General features: G+C 37.4%; 1 protein-coding gene across 1 annotated transcript in view; it reads left to right on the top strand.

The window, feature by feature from the left end:
• The window catches only part of dpysl3 (dihydropyrimidinase like 3), a 34,994-nt gene extending 16,735 nt beyond the window's left edge, over positions 1–18,259 (top strand). Inside the window, exons 9-14 of the mRNA XM_036587817.1 lie at positions 312–468; positions 910–1,051; positions 1,762–1,932; positions 9,374–9,553; positions 13,799–13,955; positions 17,438–18,259. Coding sequence (XP_036443710.1) covers positions 312–468; positions 910–1,051; positions 1,762–1,932; positions 9,374–9,553; positions 13,799–13,955; positions 17,438–17,523 — 893 coding nt within the window. The 3' untranslated portion in view covers positions 17,524–18,259. The remainder of the gene's footprint in view (positions 1–311; positions 469–909; positions 1,052–1,761; positions 1,933–9,373; positions 9,554–13,798; positions 13,956–17,437) is intronic.
• Positions 18,260–18,419: the final 160 nt, after the last annotated feature.

Raw genomic sequence — 18,419 nt, 5'->3', positions numbered from 1 at the left:
TCAGGGCTAGAGGAGGGCTTAGCTGCATATATTCATCAAATGAAGGCTGTTAGCCAATCCATCAGCATAGCCATAGCTTTGTGTTGTGATGAATACTAACTGCAGTTGCAAATCTGTTTTTCATTTGTAAAGGGCTTGATTTGCCCTTTACAAATGAATTCCTTATGTGTTTAAACATGTATGAAACTTGACCACAGTTCTTTGATGCGTTATTTTGACTGCAAACTCTTTTCTGTGTTATTTCTTAGCAGTGTGAACATTTACGCTAAGGTAGCTGCCTAGGCCAATTTGTGTTTGGACTTTTCTTACAGGAAATGTGGTATTCGGTGAGCCAATCACAGCAAGCCTGGGAACAGATGGGACTCACTATTGGAGCAAGAACTGGGCCAAGGCCGCCTCTTACGTGACTTCACCACCTCTCAGTCCAGATCCCACTACCCCAGACTACCTAAACACAATGTTGGCCAGGTGAAAGGATGCTAACAGTTCTTCACTGTCTTTTTCTTTAGATCCTTGAACAGGGTTGACTATTAAAAATGCTACTGTGGGTAACAGTGAATGTAAGCTTATGGGAAACAAGTAGCATGACTTTGTTTGCTAACAGTTGCTACAACTGCAGTAATGCACTGCTTCTCAAATACTTGGAAAGTCCCTCTGTTTATGCCAGAAATAATACAAAGGCTTGTTTGTGTGATGACTTTGAACAGGCTTTTCCTGTGTTTCAGATAATTGTATAGGCAATATCACACACTTTATTTTCTTATAGCCTTTCTATATATTCCAGCGATATTTCTTGCAACGTTTCCATAGAGACTAAATATGTTAAATGTGCCTTGAGGCCTGTGTGAGATTTTTACATAAATATGTGTTATACATGTTATCTCTGCTCACTTTATCCCATTTTGTCAGTGGTGATCTGAATGTGACTGGCAGTGCTCACTGTACATTCAGTGTGGCTCAGAAGGCCATCGGGAAGGATGACTTTACCCAGATCCCTGAAGGAGTGAATGGAGTGGAGGAGAGAATGTCCCTCATTTGGGACAAAGCTGTGGTGAGGATCTCGTGTAGCTTCCAAATCCAAATACTTTAGGATTTTGAACATGTATAATAGTATCAAGGGAATCTTTATTTCATATTCATGAAGTATTTATCTCTTTAACACAATCTCACCCCATCTATGTCTTTTAACAAATTATTATGTCTGCATCATTTCCCCTTAATTTGATCTCTCACCATCACAATTTGCTGTAATTAAGAAGAATTATTTTACTCTTGACCCTTGACTGAATTAGGTTATTGTTACTTGTATGGGTTTATCTAAATCAGGTAAATTGGAGGAGGTGGCCTTTTAACAGCGACCACCCCTTTGTTTTTTTCATCATGGACACAAAGTTCTGTTGCAGCTAATTGTGACAGCCACTTTTTAACACCATATTAGGGTTTGTGAACGTTAGTATATCTGCCCCAAAGCCTCTACAGCTGAAACAGTGTAGTGGACAATTCAGGAGAGACATTCTCAAGAGAGAAACATTGAAATGTTGAAATATATCTTTTATACAGATTATTTAGCAGCTTACTAGTTATTGTTTAATTGTACATTAGTCATTTGATAATATGTTACCCATTATGGGAATTTTATTCAACTACAGTAGAAAAGACATGCTGCAGGGTTATGAAATATATTATTGTTTAGATTTCCAGCATAACATTATTTCAGTATCTTGTGTTCAGTTTCGTAGTAAATTCTCTTTTCTTGCTCAGGTTTCTGGTAAGATGGACGAGAACTTGTTTGTAGCTGTGACAAGCACCAATGCAGCAAAGATCCTGAATCTGTACCCACGCAAGGGCCGGATAGCTGTAGGCTCTGACAGTGACCTGGTCATCTGGGATCCAGACCTAGTCAGGACAGTCACAGCAAAGACACACAATTCGGTAAGGCCTAGGGCTGGTAAAGGAATAGAAACATTATGTTTTCTCATTCTTTGTTTTTTTTTATTTATTATTTTTTTGAACAATTATCAAAGATGTCACAGAAATATAGGAAAGTATGTTTAGATATATGTGTTTTACTTGTCTTCAATTAAAGATGTTTAATTAAATAAGGAAAAGAGAAAAATAATTTCAACAAGACGTATTTAACAAGAGTTTACCTTAACACATGCCAAACACAAAAACTGCACTGTTTTATGAAACAAAATGATAGATCATAGGTGTCTTAAATATTGTGCCTCACAGAAATGGTCACTCATTTGGCGAAATGGCCAAATCTAAGAGGAGCAATAAAAAAAAATATTTCAAACAAAGATGACAGATTTGTATAACAGTATAAGTTGTTTGGGTTTAGACATGTATACTTATACCTTGAAGTTCAGAAATTAAGTCTGCTCTTCTAGAAAGAAGTGATTTAAAAAAAATCAGTACACTGATACTAAAAGCTCTGAGACTAAAACACAGGGAAACAAGTAATCAATGTACAATGATCCAGTACATTGGATCAAATGCAGTATAGTTAAAACTATACTGTTCCTGGGACCTTTTTGCCTTATTTGATAAAAATCTGTTTATTTTGCCCAAGCTAAAAGATGAGTCTGGTAGAAATCATATTTTGAAACCCCTAGTCAACAATAATTATAAACAGAGGTCATTATAAAGCTCTGACTGGACATCATTTGTATTCTGTTTGCTAGAAGCCCTTACTGGCTCATAAGGTTTCATATCATGCTCAGACTTTGATGATCATAATTTGCAGATGCTCCCTTATCAGCTCTCAGTGGTTTCAGCAGTTCATACTAATTAACGAGTACTAAGAGTTTAAAAGGAATTAATTATACAAGAAAACTAAATGGGAGCTGATTGTGTTAGTTACAACTAATGATAATCTACGCATATTTTGCATGCATAATACGAAAACTACTGAGGAAGGAAACCATACATGTGAAAACGAAACTAACTTTGCTGCTCACTTCGCTCTCTTTTCCAGTAGAGTCTCGGAACTGTTGGTTAATGTTAGTTCACTTAAGCGTTAAAACCTGTCAGGTTAAGGTTTTCAAAAGTTTGATATATAGTTAAACTGTAAGATTTTACAGAGCAACAAACGAGAATAAAGAGTTTACCTTAGGATCAGTTTACTGCAGTAGAATCTGGTGGTGTGGAAGATAGGTAAATGACTGGTTCCGATATTGTCAGGAAAATGCTGCAGATCACAGTTCTGCCAATAAAAATCAAACAAAAAAAAAAATTACAAAAATTCTGTAGATTAAATTCTATAGATATCTCTATATAAAAATCTTAAACTGCTGTTGGGAGGGTGGTTCTTCAGAATTCTCTCCTGACAGGTGGACCTCCTTTCCCCTGTACACAAAGTACAGGCTTGCATTGTCCTCTTCACTTTGTATTCATGTATAAAAAAAGACAGCAAAGGCCAGACATAGTCAGAAAGAAAGCAAGGCTTTCTAGAAAGAAAGAGAGAGAGGGAGAGAGCAAGAAAGAGAGCAGGCCTGGCTGGCTTCCTCTGACCTCCCAGTTCCTCTGGGCGGAAATGGAGATCCCAGTGGAGGTTTGTAACTAATTGAGCACTGCGAGTCAGTCGAGGGCCATAATGGAGGCACTTTTGGCAGCTCAGGGCACCACAACAACAGGATATATCCGACCGAAAGAGCTGCAGTCCAATTTTGCTCATCAGCCTGATTGAATTTCACCAACCTACAGCATCAAGCTTATTTGGCTTATTAGGCTGTTACTGGGCAGTTAGAATCAGTTGTTGACATGACAGTGGGGCATAATCAAAAGAGGATGCTCATGATTTTTTGCCCTGGTGTTTATGTCCGATGATGGATATTGGCATTGTGTTGATTATGGTGTTTTCACCCATTTGTGAGGTATATTTTTGAATATTGATAGTGATGCCTTAAAATGTTAACAGTTTAATTTCTTTCCACTGCATAAGGAAAGTGCTGAGGGAGAGAACTTTAGTTTTGCCAAAGGGGCTTGAATGGTATGCAACCCTGTGCATTCCAACCTCACAACCTTTTTTTTAATGCCTATACAACGGAGAAAGAAACTCTACTGCGTGGCTGTCATGACAGCATAAAATGCTAGTGCACGGAGGTAAAGGCTATGTATAGAAAGACCTGTCTTGTGTTTTTCCAATGAGGTACTGCAGAAAGGGACAAAGGATCAGTTGTTTTATGATGCCTGGAGCAATTTTTTGGCACCCTAAAGTCTAATGTGATGTTAGAAATCTTTGCATTGCTCCTGCTGGCCAGCTAGATTGACATTTTTTTCAGTCTGTAGTGGCTTTTTAGCACAGATGAGTACAGTCTGTAAAACTTACTGACATGGCATATTCAGATGGGCCTAAAATCAATGAGAATCAATAAGGTAAAAATTATATTACCCCACCTCTCCACATAAAACTAATCCCATCTGAATAGGGCGTAAGATGCTTTTGGGAAACTGGGCCCTGATTAGTTGAGTCAGGTGGGTTTTAGCAGGAAAGACTGTGCTGATACCGGCCTTCCAGGACCAGAGTTGAATAGCCCTGAAGTATAGGCTGTACACTGTACACCAGCAAGGTTGACTTAAGCTGGGCCTATCCTACGAGACTTGTAAAATCCTAACAGATTTCAGAAATGGAGAGCATCACACACTTAACATCTATCTTTTTCCTGAATTTTGTCATGAGTCCCACGTTATCATGTGATACAAACCAAGCTAAACTGGACCACACCTATTTCTGTTTATGTGCGAAGTATAGAGAAAAACTAGGGACGAATGTGAGGTTGAAATGCTGATATCGCAGCTGGAGAAATATTTTACCATGAACTGGCCTCTAACTTGAAATTGTAAACAAAGTGATTATTTACCTGAACTCAGCAAGCAGCTCCTCTGTCTCTGCGGCCCACTGCTCATGCTGCAGAGTGCACGCACGTCTTTCTTTACCTTTTTTCTCTCTCCCCTTGCTTTTCTCGTTGGTTGTTGCCTGAATCATTTCTAAATTACATTGCTGATTATCTCATACTACAGGACTTGTGAATGTTTTGAGTCTTAAAAATCGAAACCTTTGAAAATATTGGAAGGCCTCCAATCACTTCAGAGCTTGATCAGAAGGCTAAAGATTGAATTATTTCTCCCCTCACACTAGCAGATCCTCTGTGCCGTCAACTGCTTCTGATCAAACTCCTGACCTGGAAACTTGCTTCAGATTATGAAAATTTGTCAGAAGGGGCAAATCGGGATTAAAATCAGAGTTAAAAATGTTTAGTGTAAGCCCAGCTTTACAGAGTTTCAAACTAAAATTACTTGGGAGTAGAGGTGAGCAATATATGATATTTTATCGTTATTGTGACAAATTCTCTTATATGGATACACAATACGCTTTTCTGAGCATATTGTAAATATTGTCTCTTCCTAATGAATGCTGATCATGTCAGCATGTTTCATGATATGTTTCATTAAAAAAACAACATTACTCTTGATTAAATGGATCTAGTGCAGTATGGGATGTGAAATGTTCAATAAAGATGGCTGTTTTTAAGTGTGGTGCAGCTAGTACATTGCGCCTGTGTGTTTAAATATTGTAATATTGTAATTGTATATCATAAAAATATCATGATATAATACAGGGTGATTCAAAAAGATTCATCTGATTTCAAAGCACCATATTTTTACAACCGTGAGGCACCTAGGAACCAATCACATACCAATTGAAAAGGGGGGTCATAGAGTGTCTGACTGTCAGTATGGCAGTGAACCTCCAACAGCTCAGAGTTTTGGTCGTTGGTACCAACAATTCCAAGAAAAAGATCACCAGCATCACGAGTGAAATAAATCATTTTGAAATCGGATCTTTTTAAATCACCCTGTATTTTTGCAATATTGCCCACCCATATTTGGGAGACAGGTGGTCTTCTTTAAGGGGGGGGAAGAGTGAAAAATTGCAGGGTAGAAAAGTATATACACTCTTTTAAACACATCTTGACCAATGTTTGTTATCAATTCCTCAGTCACATCAATGCCAATAATTATCATCCCTAGTGCATTTAAGCAAGCTGAGCTATTGTCAAATGCCAGTTAATAAGCACTGAATTTCTCAATTTAATGCACAGCTATTTATTTGCATCATTCACCATTTCTATTTCTTCACAGCGTGTATTGGTAGAGCAATGGCATTACTTTCTGAATGGAGAAATGAGTGCCAGTCTTCCACCATGCTGTCTAACCACTATATATTCAACTGAAAAAGGCCATTAAGACTGTGTCATTACATTGTAAGCAAAATCAAAGGGCAGGAAAAGAACATTTGATAAACATATGATGAGATCATTAGTTTTAAACCCCTGACCTACAATATAGACAACACAATATACAGTACAATAAACTGGTCGATGAGTGCAGCTCCTCTACAAACTTTTAGTCTTTGAAAAAAAAGCTACTCCCAAATGATCACTGTTTTTATTAAACTTATGATCATGGTCTCTCTAAACAGTGCAACACTTAAACTGCCTTTGCCCTGTGGTACACATTTATTTTATGAACTCCTTCATTGTTGCGTGTTTAAGAAAGGAGTTGCCCTATCAACATGAATGAGATTTTACTTTGTGTTTGTGTAGTTTCACAGAGGGGCTTGGCTATGACATCATTCTTGGCAGTGGTTCCCTTTTTTTTTGCCGTCCCTCGTTGTTTCAGGCCAAGCATGGGCGGCGTAGAACAGAAAAGTGTCGTGTGCAAAGGAGACTGCAGACAATAACAGGACATGGCTGCTTTCAAGTTGGTATTACCCCAATGGTGAAAATATCAAATAGTTGAAAGGAAGAGCAGAGACGTGGAACACCATTGAAGAACGGCAAATATGACTTAAAAGGAGTGAGGGATAAAAAGAGAGGGAAGAAAAGATAAACCTGAGAGATAAAGGGAGGGAGAGAGATGGGGCAGAGAAAGAGAGAGAGCGGGGGGTGGAAGAAGGAGGAATGTTTTTGGCATCCCTGGATCAGGCTGTCTAATGTCAGCTGTTGGTGTTTCTGTGACTAGAGGAGAGTATGAGAAACAGGCAGGATAGACTAATGGTATAGAACAGATGAGAAAGGGTGGGAACAGGGCTAGGGAATGGAGAATCCAAAAGCTTTAAGCTTTATCCCTCAACTTTCCTCTTTTCCCTCATATGCTGTTGATTAGGGTGCATTCCCAGCTCTCTCCTCTTTTCTCTAACTCTGTGTGTTTCTTCTTCATCCAAGAAGTCTCTGAAAAAAGAGTTTTTGGTGAAGACCTGCTTAGCATAGAAAAAAATTATGTAAACACTAGCCATTATATGAGTATACCAGTGAAAGGGAAGCAGACTGCCTTTTGAAGCTTCAGGACATCTTTTGCATTTTACACACATTATACTTTTTGATCAATTTCTCATGTAACAATTATTGTATAATGTAACTATTTTTTAAGATGAGCTCATATGGTCCTGTGTTTCTTTTGGAAAGAAAGAAAAAAAATATACAAATCTAGAAATGCAAAGTAGTTGAAGACAGCTTATCACATTCTACTACTGGAAGATCTAACTTTACATTTCAGACATTATCATTAAAACTGGTTTCCAAATGGCCACGCTACAATATGTAAAGTGATCCTCACTAATGTGCCTCAGTTTCACATTAATTTGTTTCATTGGCTAGCATGCTGCTTTTTATTTACGTTTTACTGTCTCCTGGACAAGACCTCTTTTTCCTTCATAGTCCATATCAATTTTATCCAGCCAGCATGTCATCGCTGTCCCAAAAACAAGATGGCAAGTTTGGAAAAGGCAAAAACATCCATAACTTTTAATATTAGGTAATGTAAAAAGATTTTTTTCCAAGTAAAGAGCATTTCTATTGGTTGACTGATCATGAAATTCTCACACATTGCAAAACATGAAGATACATTTTTTGTTTGTTTTTAAAATCTTCAAAGTTTCTGCTATAGAAATGTGATCTCTTTAGAATTTGTCTGATTCTGAGTCCTGTGAAATTTCTCTGCTAAAACTGTAGTGTACTATAGTAGCATTTGTTCAAACACATGTTTATGTGAAGTCGTTGAGTGTAAGTTGTCATGTGTTGGCAACCTATGTACTATAATCTTATTTTTGGACATCAGTATTAGGGGTAGACCATTATTTTCTTTTCAGGGACAATACCAACTATTAATAATTATAGATAGTGATAACCGCTGTTTGGGGGTGATATTCTTTTACCATACATTTGATGTTTGTAGTGTGAAAATTCATAAGAGTGCAACTCTTACTCAGAACTTACATTAAACAAATATTAGAACATTATTAAAAATAAAATCCTTTGATTCTTACACAGTACAGGTTGAAAAAATAGTAACTTAAACATTTTAAAGTTATCTTTAAGATAATAAACAATACAAAATAACAAATAGCTCTTAATGATGTTTAATAGTCAAGGACGTTTGTAAGAAAAATGGGGCTCGAAAAAGGGGTTAAAAACTTTAAATTAAAAAAAATTTTTCAACTGCACGATTCTTATATAAAACAGATATGTAGTATCGATCACTGTGTTGAAAGGGTACAAGGACATAAAGGCAGGACATAAAGACATACTACAGAAGTGCTCGTGGGTTGTACTCGTTGGTTGTATGAATCATCCACGTTTCAAGCAATCCAGTAACTCTGTGGGTGGGACATTGGGCCAGATTACAGAAAGGTGTTTTGTTGATCACGGTTGCATCAGATATGCGTATAAATAATGAAACCCGCTTATTTCAGCAAGGAAGCAAGTTCATATGCCAATTCCGCTAATCAGAAAAATAATAATATTGGTCAGGCTGATAATCGGTCGACCCCTAATCAGTATTTCATGAAGGATGATGATCCCTTGTATTTGGCCAGTGTTCTGGAGAGTGTTTTGTATATGTGAAAGTTTCACAACATCTGTTTATTATTTGTGTCAGGTGCGAATTCCAGTGATGAAAAATGGCGGGAACTAATTTCTGTGAATGCTGAGTTTCAGGCTTCAGTGCTAACATTGTTTAAAAAAAGCCTGGTGTCCATGTCTCTTCTGTTTCTTTTTTACGATGTATTACATGTTGGCTATTTCTTATTCATAATAACTGGCATAGATAATGTCAACTATACATGAATCATGGATTAACAGTGCTAGGAATGAAAGATAGAAGAAGCATATACTTTTATCCATAATCTTTTCAGTGGTAAGTTGCATAACTTAAGTGGCTTTAAGTGGCTTATTATGGTTGTAGTGATGTAATAGCTTCAGTAGGCTATACATGTAGAGGACTTTCAGTTGTACGTTTTCAGTTTACGTCTTACTTCTTACATAGGTTTATTTATGTCATATTTATCATGTTGTTCTTTCTCCTTAAGGCTGCGGAATATAATGTGTTTGAGGGCATGGAACTCCGTGGTGCTCCCATGCTGGTCATCTGCCAGGGCAAGATCGTTCTGGAAGATGGGAAGCTGCAGGCCACCTCTGGCTTGGGGCGCTTCATCCCCTGCTCACCTTTCCCAGATTTCGCCTATAAGCGCATCAAAGCCAGGAAACAGGTGAGCTTGAGGTAGTGATAGCACAGAGAACTAAAATGGCATACAGTGCGTGTTCTTCTGTTATGATGATGGATGTTCTTTCTTTCCTATTGATCATTGTCACACTTCTGCATTCATTGATGCGGCAGCGAAAATAGTAGTGTTAAATTACTTCTGGTTGCACTGTAAACAGTGGCTACTGTCCGGAAAAAGTGTTGCATTCCAAAATGTGCCAGGAATTCAACTAAACAGGCTTGCCTGAGTTTCAACTAGAAGTTGAAAAATGTTCATACTAAGCAGAAAAGTTCCACTTGTCATTTGTCACTTTTAATGAGGTAACCGATCAAAAAAGGGTGGGTAAAACTGAACCGGGAAGTAAACACAGGCTAAACCGTAGGACAGTTTTGCTCACATTTATGACTAAAAATGCTCCACAATAAATATTAATTCACTGGCATATGTATCATCCTGAGGTTTAATTGAAAGCTTTGAGAATTAGATGAGTAAGCCTCAACTCTGTAACCATAGTGTACTTTAATGTAAAAATACAATGTTGTGTCTCTTTGTTAGTAGTGTTCAGGGCACTTGCTAACATTGCTAATTTTCACATGGGCTGACAGGGAAAAATTAAACCTAGTAGACGTTTTCTCCTCTAAAATGAAGTGCAATAAATGCTGTTTTTTAGTCTATCCTTTTAGATATGTATAATGAAGTGTTGACCATAAAAAATTATCCCGCTCCCTCTTCACTTTGCATAACCTGTTACAGGCGGATTCCTCACAGATTTTTTCAGAAATTCGGTCTGCCATCTGAACACAGCTGTTTTCACACTGAACGTGTAACATTCGTGGATGCGCTTTCAAACGGTATGCATGGCACAGATGTCTGCAACAGCAATGTCAGTTTTGTTTTTATTTTCTGAAAACTAACTAAAAGAGTTCTACTTTAGTTTCTGTTTACTTTCACATCTGCTTTTGTCAGAAAAAAGAGATTTAATATAGTACCAATAAAGGTTCTGTGAAGATTCTATGCCCTGGTAATAGAACCCTTTTTGACACTAGGCTCTTTTAAGAACAATACACAACAGATTTTTAGTCATAGAGAAAGAACAGTTAACCATTTATGCTTTCAGCATTCATATTCTTTGTTTTGTCCTGGTTCTATATGTAACCATAGACTTTAACAAAGAACCCTTAAGGAATCATTTTTTAAGGGCATAGAAAGCATCCACTTTTATCCTTAATGCATTTAAAAAGTTATTTTCTATGTAATGCTATTCATTTTTATTCATGTTGCAGTGGTCGTTATAGTTTATAATGTAGTTTATGTGTTTTTACAGCAGTAAGTCCATTTTTCACTACTAGTTTTCATTTTTGTAATAGTTTTTAAAGATAATTATTATTTTTACAGCTGCCAGCTCTGTAGGTAGCTATGTGATAGTTCTTGTTATGATTAGTTCATTAATTCATGGCATTCATCCACAGTAGGTCCAAATTCAGGAGATTTCAAATTTGAACAGGATCACTTGGCTAGCCCCTACACTTTCAGTTTGCATTATAGCTGAAACTGACAATTAAACCATTAATCTATTGACTGTTATTTGATTTGACTTATTTGTGTTATTTATGTTATTATGCCATTATGCTTTATTTGATGTATTTCTTTTTTATTTTGGTGAAGTTGATCCTCCATTTCCTGTACTGTCAGGTCATCACTATTTTATAATAGTCATTTAGCCAATGTCATGAATATGTCAGTTTAATCAGTTAGATTTAATTATTGGAGTGTAAGCATGTTTAATTCTATTTACTCTTCATAAAGAAGAGCAAAAGATATTAGAAGAGATTATTATATAATAGATTATTATATAAAATATATTATATTATATTATATATTATTGTGCCCAAAAATTTTGTGTAACTGTGGAGTAAACTGGTATAAAATTACAGCGGTTAATTTATTTTTTTTCTTGGATAAATTTGTACCTTTATTGTACTAAAAATAGAACAAAAAAGGTGAACTACACAAAACAATTGTGTTTTTTTTTTCTCCCATAAGAGAGCAACATTAGGCCTGCTGCCCACGTTTATGCCATCAATCTCCAAGATATACTCAACTGCAGTAATTAAAACCAGTAGCTGTCATGCTAGCAGCATTATTACTGTCAGTGTTGCTCATTGCTAACAATGAACCCCTGTGTGAACACAGTGTCGTTTCAAGTTATAGGGAAGAAGGTCGAGTACCGCTGGTTTGTGTCGATAATTGATGAAGAAATTGATCAGATGAGTAGTAATAGATTTCAGCGCCACGTCGAACTGGGATGGGGCCAGAGCATTGGTCATTGTCTGGGCTAATTTACACACCTCTTTAATGTTATCTTCAGTTGTTTCTGACTGCCGCAGACGAACATCATTAGTACCAACGTGGATGACTATCCTCGAATATCTTCGATATCAACTATATTGAATATCAAGCGCAAGACTAACTTACACTTCCCACAAACAGCTAGTAACACTGATGTCATTAGTGACAGAGTGAGAAGCATAGTTAAACATGCTGCACTCAGAGCAATGCCACAGCTAGCAGTCTGCCATACTGATACTTACGTTGTTTCATCGGCTAAATTGAGTCCTTCCAGGTGTCTTGCGAATCTGATGAGGGAAGAAGTGACTTCCAAAAGTCGTGGTTGTAATTAATTGCGAGTAATATGGAACAGCAAATTGAAAATGTAAAAAGCTGCAAGAGATTAACAAGATAGAGCAGAGAAAGCAGCAAACACTCCTGCCAGCAACTTCGAAAGACGGGAACTCATTTGCTTTGATGATGTTACCATGGGTTATGGGTACAGTTCCATATTGCAGTCATGCTGTGAAAGTACAGTTTACTTTGACAGAGTGTTCACTATTTTGCCACCAGTCATCATTTTGTCCTCAAAGAGTCAAGCTCTTAACTTCTCGTTTAACTGCATATTGTACTCTAAGCTCATTGCTCTTAAAAATTCATAAAATGTCATTCTTAAAATTGATAGTGATTTACAGCATACAGGTCAGTACAATACTGGAAGGTCGCCGGTTCAATCCTCTGAGCCAGCAGGACCTGAGCAAGGTACCTAACTCCCTAGGCGCTTTGAATAGGGCTGACCACCATTCTGGGCAAGTATGCTTTCTGCCCCTGAGTGTGTGTGCGTGTGCGTGCATGGATGGGTTAAATGCGGAAGTCAGATTCCTCTGTGTGCAAGCACAATTGGTCATTGGCTTTGAATTCTGAAAATTACGTATCAGTGTGTATATCGTTGTATCATGAGAAGCATGTTAGGTTGTGGCTATTGCGTTAGTTTTGGGCTAACATTAACTTGTGGCTAGAGCATTAGATCTATAGACACTATAAAGGTATTTTTTTTCCAAATTTGTACCTATCCTTAAGCTAGTATAAATTGGTCTCCTGAACTAATACACTACCAGACAGCAGTCAGTGCTGAAACCTACAAGGATACACAATACACAGCGATTAGATATTTATTAGGTGCAGTTACATTATAACAGAGGAGGATTAGTGTTCATTTAAATGCTTTTCAAAGAAATCAGTCCTCACTTGTTGTTTGAAGACCAGAAGGGACTCATCTGTTTGGACAACCAGAGGAAGTTCATGCAAGAACAGCCAAGAGTCTTGATGCTTGTTCTCATGAATGTTGATAAATTGATTGTCAGGCCAAGTCAGTGCTTGAAGCTCAAAGCACTTAAGGTAAGATTCAGGTTTTGACCATTGCCATCAGGTAGGGAGGGGCTGGTTCATTTTTGGCTTTATAGGCTAGTCTCAAGGTTTTAAATCTGATGCGGGAAGCCAGTGAAGAAAACACAGCAATGGAGTGACATAAGCGAACTTAGGAAAATTGAAGATGAGTCATGTTGCTGTATTTTCGATCAGTTGCAAGGGCTTGATGGCACACATAGGAAAACTAGCCAGGAGCTGGTTGCAGTAGTGAAGTCTGTCCATTGCCTCGCAAAAGAGAAAGGGAGTCCTCCTGAAGTTCATACATCTGTGCTGCTACTAATTAGAGTTTATTCTTGCTCTCCACATTCACATTCAATTTATCTGATTTATATATTTTCTTAACAGCAGTTTTATCTGGTTCACTTAATTTGTATCTAGAGGGATAACTTGTTACAGCAGTAAACGTTGAGAAGCATTTGGGAAAGCAAACAGAGAAAGGGTGAACTATTCAGAACTTCAGAATTCACTATTCAAACTTCACTCTCTCTTTTGCAGTTGGCAGTGTTAAGGGCAGTCCCACGGGGCATGTATGATGGGCCTGTCTCAGACTTTACTCCCATGTCCAGGGGAGGCACTCCCTCAGCTTCTACCCGCAGCTCTCCCACCAAGGCCCCCATCAGGAACCTCCATCAGTCTGGATTTACTCTAGCAGGTAATCCTAAGCTTTGTTTTCTGCTGACTCTTTCAGAGACCGTTTTGTGGTATAGTGACTTCTCTGTCGTCCTACAATGCAGTTGTAGGCTAAGAAGTAGTCTGACAAAAGTGCAGAATCCTTTCCTACATGAAGACTTTTTTACTCTGTTTTTGTAATACTGACTTGACATTTAGAGGACTGACTGATATTTAGAAGGCTGTTTTAAAATGCAAAAGATAAAATTATCAGTTCTATTTAAAAACCTCAATTCCAAAGAAGTTGGGAGAGTATGTGTGAAAATAAAATAGAAAGCAGTGATTGACCTGTATGTAAATGAAAACAGTACAAACACAAAAATATTTAATGTTTTACCTTAACAACGTCAGTGTTTCTTTGTAAATTTATGGTCATTCAGAAATTGATGCCTGCCACTTTATCCAAAAATAGTCAGGACATGGGCAAATTTAGACTAGGAACCTTGTGAAAAGTTCAGACTTAAACAGGAGATGCAGTCTTGCCTGAGTATAGGAGCACTTAGAGCCTAGTCCTAGTATGACTGTATGAGCAAGGATGGGTCGAGGCTTGCCACACTGCCAAAAACAGTGTCAGCGAAAAACGGTTTAAAAATAACATTCCTCAATAAGCGATTGCAAGGATATTTAATATTTACCTCTTGGTATTGCATAATGTCATTAAAGGATACAGGGAATCCAGAGAAATCTATGTAAATAAAGAGGCAACTCAGTGTCCATGATTTTTAACCCCTTAGACAGCACTGATTTAAAAATCGGCATGTTTCTGTGATGGATATCCCTGCATGGGCTTGGGAATACCATGACAAACTGTGTATTGTGGTCTGATGAGTCAGCATTTCAGATTGTTTAACAAGTTATGGACATCATGGGCCAAAGAAGAAGAGGACTGTTCAGATTTTTACCAGCATAAAAGCCAGGGTTTCTCATGGTATGGGGGTGTATTAGTGCCCATGTCATTGGTAACTATGATGTCATCATTAATGCTGAAAAATATACACATATTTTGGAGCAACATATGCTGCCTTCAAAACAAAGTCTTTTTCAGGAACATCCATGCTTATTTAAACATGCCTGCAGTCCAGACCAGGCTGAAAACGTGTGGCACATTATGAAGTAGCTGATGAATGGTGTCCTATTATTTATTGTGTAAATATATGAAGATTTTAAATAATAGCAAAAAAATCAGGATGAATTGATGTCTTCAGTCCCCAAATAAAAACAGCAAAAAAGAAAAGTTGATAAGGTTGTAAACATGTTCCCATCCCAACTTTTTTAAACTGTCTTGTGTGCATCAAATTTGGAATGAGCATATATTTACCACAAAAAATGAAGGTAAAATATTAAATATCATACTGTATTGTTTTTAACTTAATACAGGTCAAACAAAATTTTTAAATCTCTACTTTCTGTTTTAATTAACACTACTAATAAAAAAATACTGTTCCAACTTTTTTGGAACTGAGGTTTGTAGACAGTTTCTGTCTGCAGTCTTATTAGATAATTAGATCAAGTCCTGCTTTTTGAAGTATTTGAGAATATCTTTTAGTTACATAATGTATGAGAAAAAAGACTCCAATACTGAACATCTGCAGCTTGTTAATGCCTAATGTAACTTGACAGGGAGGGCTGGTATAAACAGTTCTTTATGAGAATGGTTTAGGTGTGATGCACTTATAGTGGATAGTGATCTAGATTGGAAAGTATTTCCCCCATCTCTCCAGAAGGGAGGGCAGAGAACTTATTTCCCATCACCAAGCCCTGTAATGGCTTATACATTGTTTATATAGCGACACTTGTCTCCCACTAGAATAAGAGCATTACAAATGAACTGTGGGATTAGCCATTAATACTTTTGCCGAATATGTAAATATGTGAGGTTTCTTAAATATGGATTTTCTGGAATGAAGTGGACATTGTTGTGATACACTCTGAAGACTGTTTTACCTTCTAAAATATGTTTCATAGTCATCTTCATCAGCAACCTCTAGTGGTGTAACAGCCATCACAACACGCTGTCCAACAAGCAATTAAGTCTCTGTGTGCAGAAGATTCTACCAGTTCTCCTGTGTTTCAAGCACTTGGAGAAATGAGCTGTTGACAGAATAAATTTTACATTAACTAGCTAGATACAATGCATGTAAAACCTATTACATTCCACCATATACCCTACTCTCTCACCGAAAATTATTCGCTTTGTTACCTAAACACACAAACAAATACAGCCCTTTCCTTTAGTGTTCCCTCCAAAGCTAGAACAGCTGTTCTATGCTACTGCTCAATGAGTTGTGATCAACTGTCACAAATAAAAATGACATAAGAAACCAGTGCACAGTTAATTAACTCGCGAGCTAATGCAGAAGCTAGCTATTGTTATCAATGGTGAAGTCCTTCAGGGCCCAGAGCCAATCTTGTTAGCTTTAATTTTTATCTTTAATTAATTTTCTTAGCTATAAGCTAGCTGACAGAGTATATGGGGAACTACATTTTTGCACTAATTACCTATGCCCAATTGCACAACTTAGAACTATGTTCTGTGCAAAATAATTAGCTGTCCAGCAGATATCGCGCAAGATCTGCATTATACTCCATGCCCTTCAACTCCGTACGCTCTCTACAGCAAGGGAAAGCCACCCCGATATTCACTCTTTGATTTAGATCTGCTATTTTTGGTTTCTTTGGCAGTGTAAAATTTAGTAGGAAATGGTAAAATAGGCTGTTGTGTTATTTTCCCTGCCATTATTCGTTAAAGAACTCTCCAGCAGTTAATAAAACTCAGGTTTGTAGATAGCTTGTTTTCATGCTAAGCTAGGCTATAACCTTCTACCCTGCTATAGCCACAGAGCCTGTATTTTTCTTCATGTGATCTTACATTTTATTGATAGCTGTCAGGGGAGCTGTCAGGGGAGCTTCACCAGCCATAACAAAAATCACTGACCCCACCTCAAAGATTGGTACTTTGCACAAAACCCATGCTTTTTGTTGGGATTTTTGTAGGGAACCTCTGTCTTGGTTGGGTTGATGCATTTTAAGATGGCAGTAAGAAAGTACTTCAGCCTGTGACCTATTCCATGTGAGAGTAACCCTGTAACCTCAATCCTAGTCCTATATTAATCCCCAGGTAATTATGTTTCAAAAATGAAGAATGCTAGAGCATTGCAAAGATATCAAGAATGACTGGTAGGCAGGTTGTTCATCACTTTAGCTCTTAAAATTCAGTAGTATACAGAAAATCTAAAAAAAGTATCGCTGCAAACTGCAGTTCAGTATTTTGCTTCCAAGTGGCCAAGTGTAGTACAAGTCTTTCCAATGTTTTACGTTTTTAGTCAGCAAATGCACCTGTGCCGTGCTGTTCCAAGCATTTATTCATTCAGTTGAGCTCTTTAAAGAAGGCTTTAAAACATAGCTGAATAATCTCATTGGGGTGTTGCACTCAGTAACTTCTTTATTTTTTCTCTCCCTGCACAGGTCCGGAGGAAGCCCCTATCAGGCCTGCTGGAAGGCGTATTGTGGTACCCCCTGGTGGCCGGTCCAATATCACATCCCTCAGTTAAATAGACTGAGAGAATGAATCATTAGATCAAGATTAATTAATCAGAATGGGAGGACATCATTAGTCAGGGGATAAAATAAAGAAGATAAGCAAAACATGGAATCCTCATGCCTTACCTTTCATAAAAACTTTACCCACTTTAAGCTTTAAAGAGAACAGTAGGCCTTCTCCCAGGAAAAGTTGGGTATGCAGACAAATCAGCATTTAGAAAACAGAGAGACTGGTTTCACCTTACATAATTAGAATAATAACAGCTGCACTTCTGCTGATGTCATTTGACAAATTTAAATGTGCTGTAAGTGTTAGGATAACAGGTGTGTGAAACCTTAGTCTCTATTTTGCCCATTCAAATATTTTGAATTCTTTGAAATCTCTTACTCTCAGTATGCTTTCCTGGAGAGGGATTGCTGCCTTGCTCATAATGAGGCGCTTGTCTTTTGTTGTTCATCATGTTAGACTTTTGTGACTTTAGACATGGTTTGTCTGCAGTTCATGTAATACCTTTAGGTGTAGATAAATGCCAGTGTGATCATGGCAGATAATAAGCTTTGTGAAAAAGGTTGCTGTTGATTTTTTGGTTACATGATCAGCAGCAAGGATAAACAGATAAACAGAGGTGGTAATACATTGTGAGCACTGCTTTTTGTATCATACAGAATGTGATCATTTGTCATGTGCTGTTCCTTGACAGTTTTCTCCCAAACACTGGCTGGAAATTAACATGAAATTAAGCTTCACGTCTGCTTGTCAACCTTATTGCATTTCACTTGTCGAATTCAGCGTCACAGAAGCGAATGGAAAAATCCATGGTATTTTAAGATTACAAAGATACACTAAAGTAGGTAAAAGTTAGCAACTGAGTCTTTAAAAAACAGAATGACATTTGTGAAATGAAAT

The sequence above is a fragment of the Colossoma macropomum genome, unplaced genomic scaffold, assembly GCF_904425465.1.
Source record: "Colossoma macropomum unplaced genomic scaffold, Colossoma_macropomum, whole genome shotgun sequence".
Lineage (NCBI taxonomy): Eukaryota > Metazoa > Chordata > Actinopteri > Characiformes > Serrasalmidae > Colossoma > Colossoma macropomum.
The sequence above is the reverse complement of the archived record's forward strand: the minus strand, read 5'-3'. Positions and strand labels throughout refer to the sequence as shown.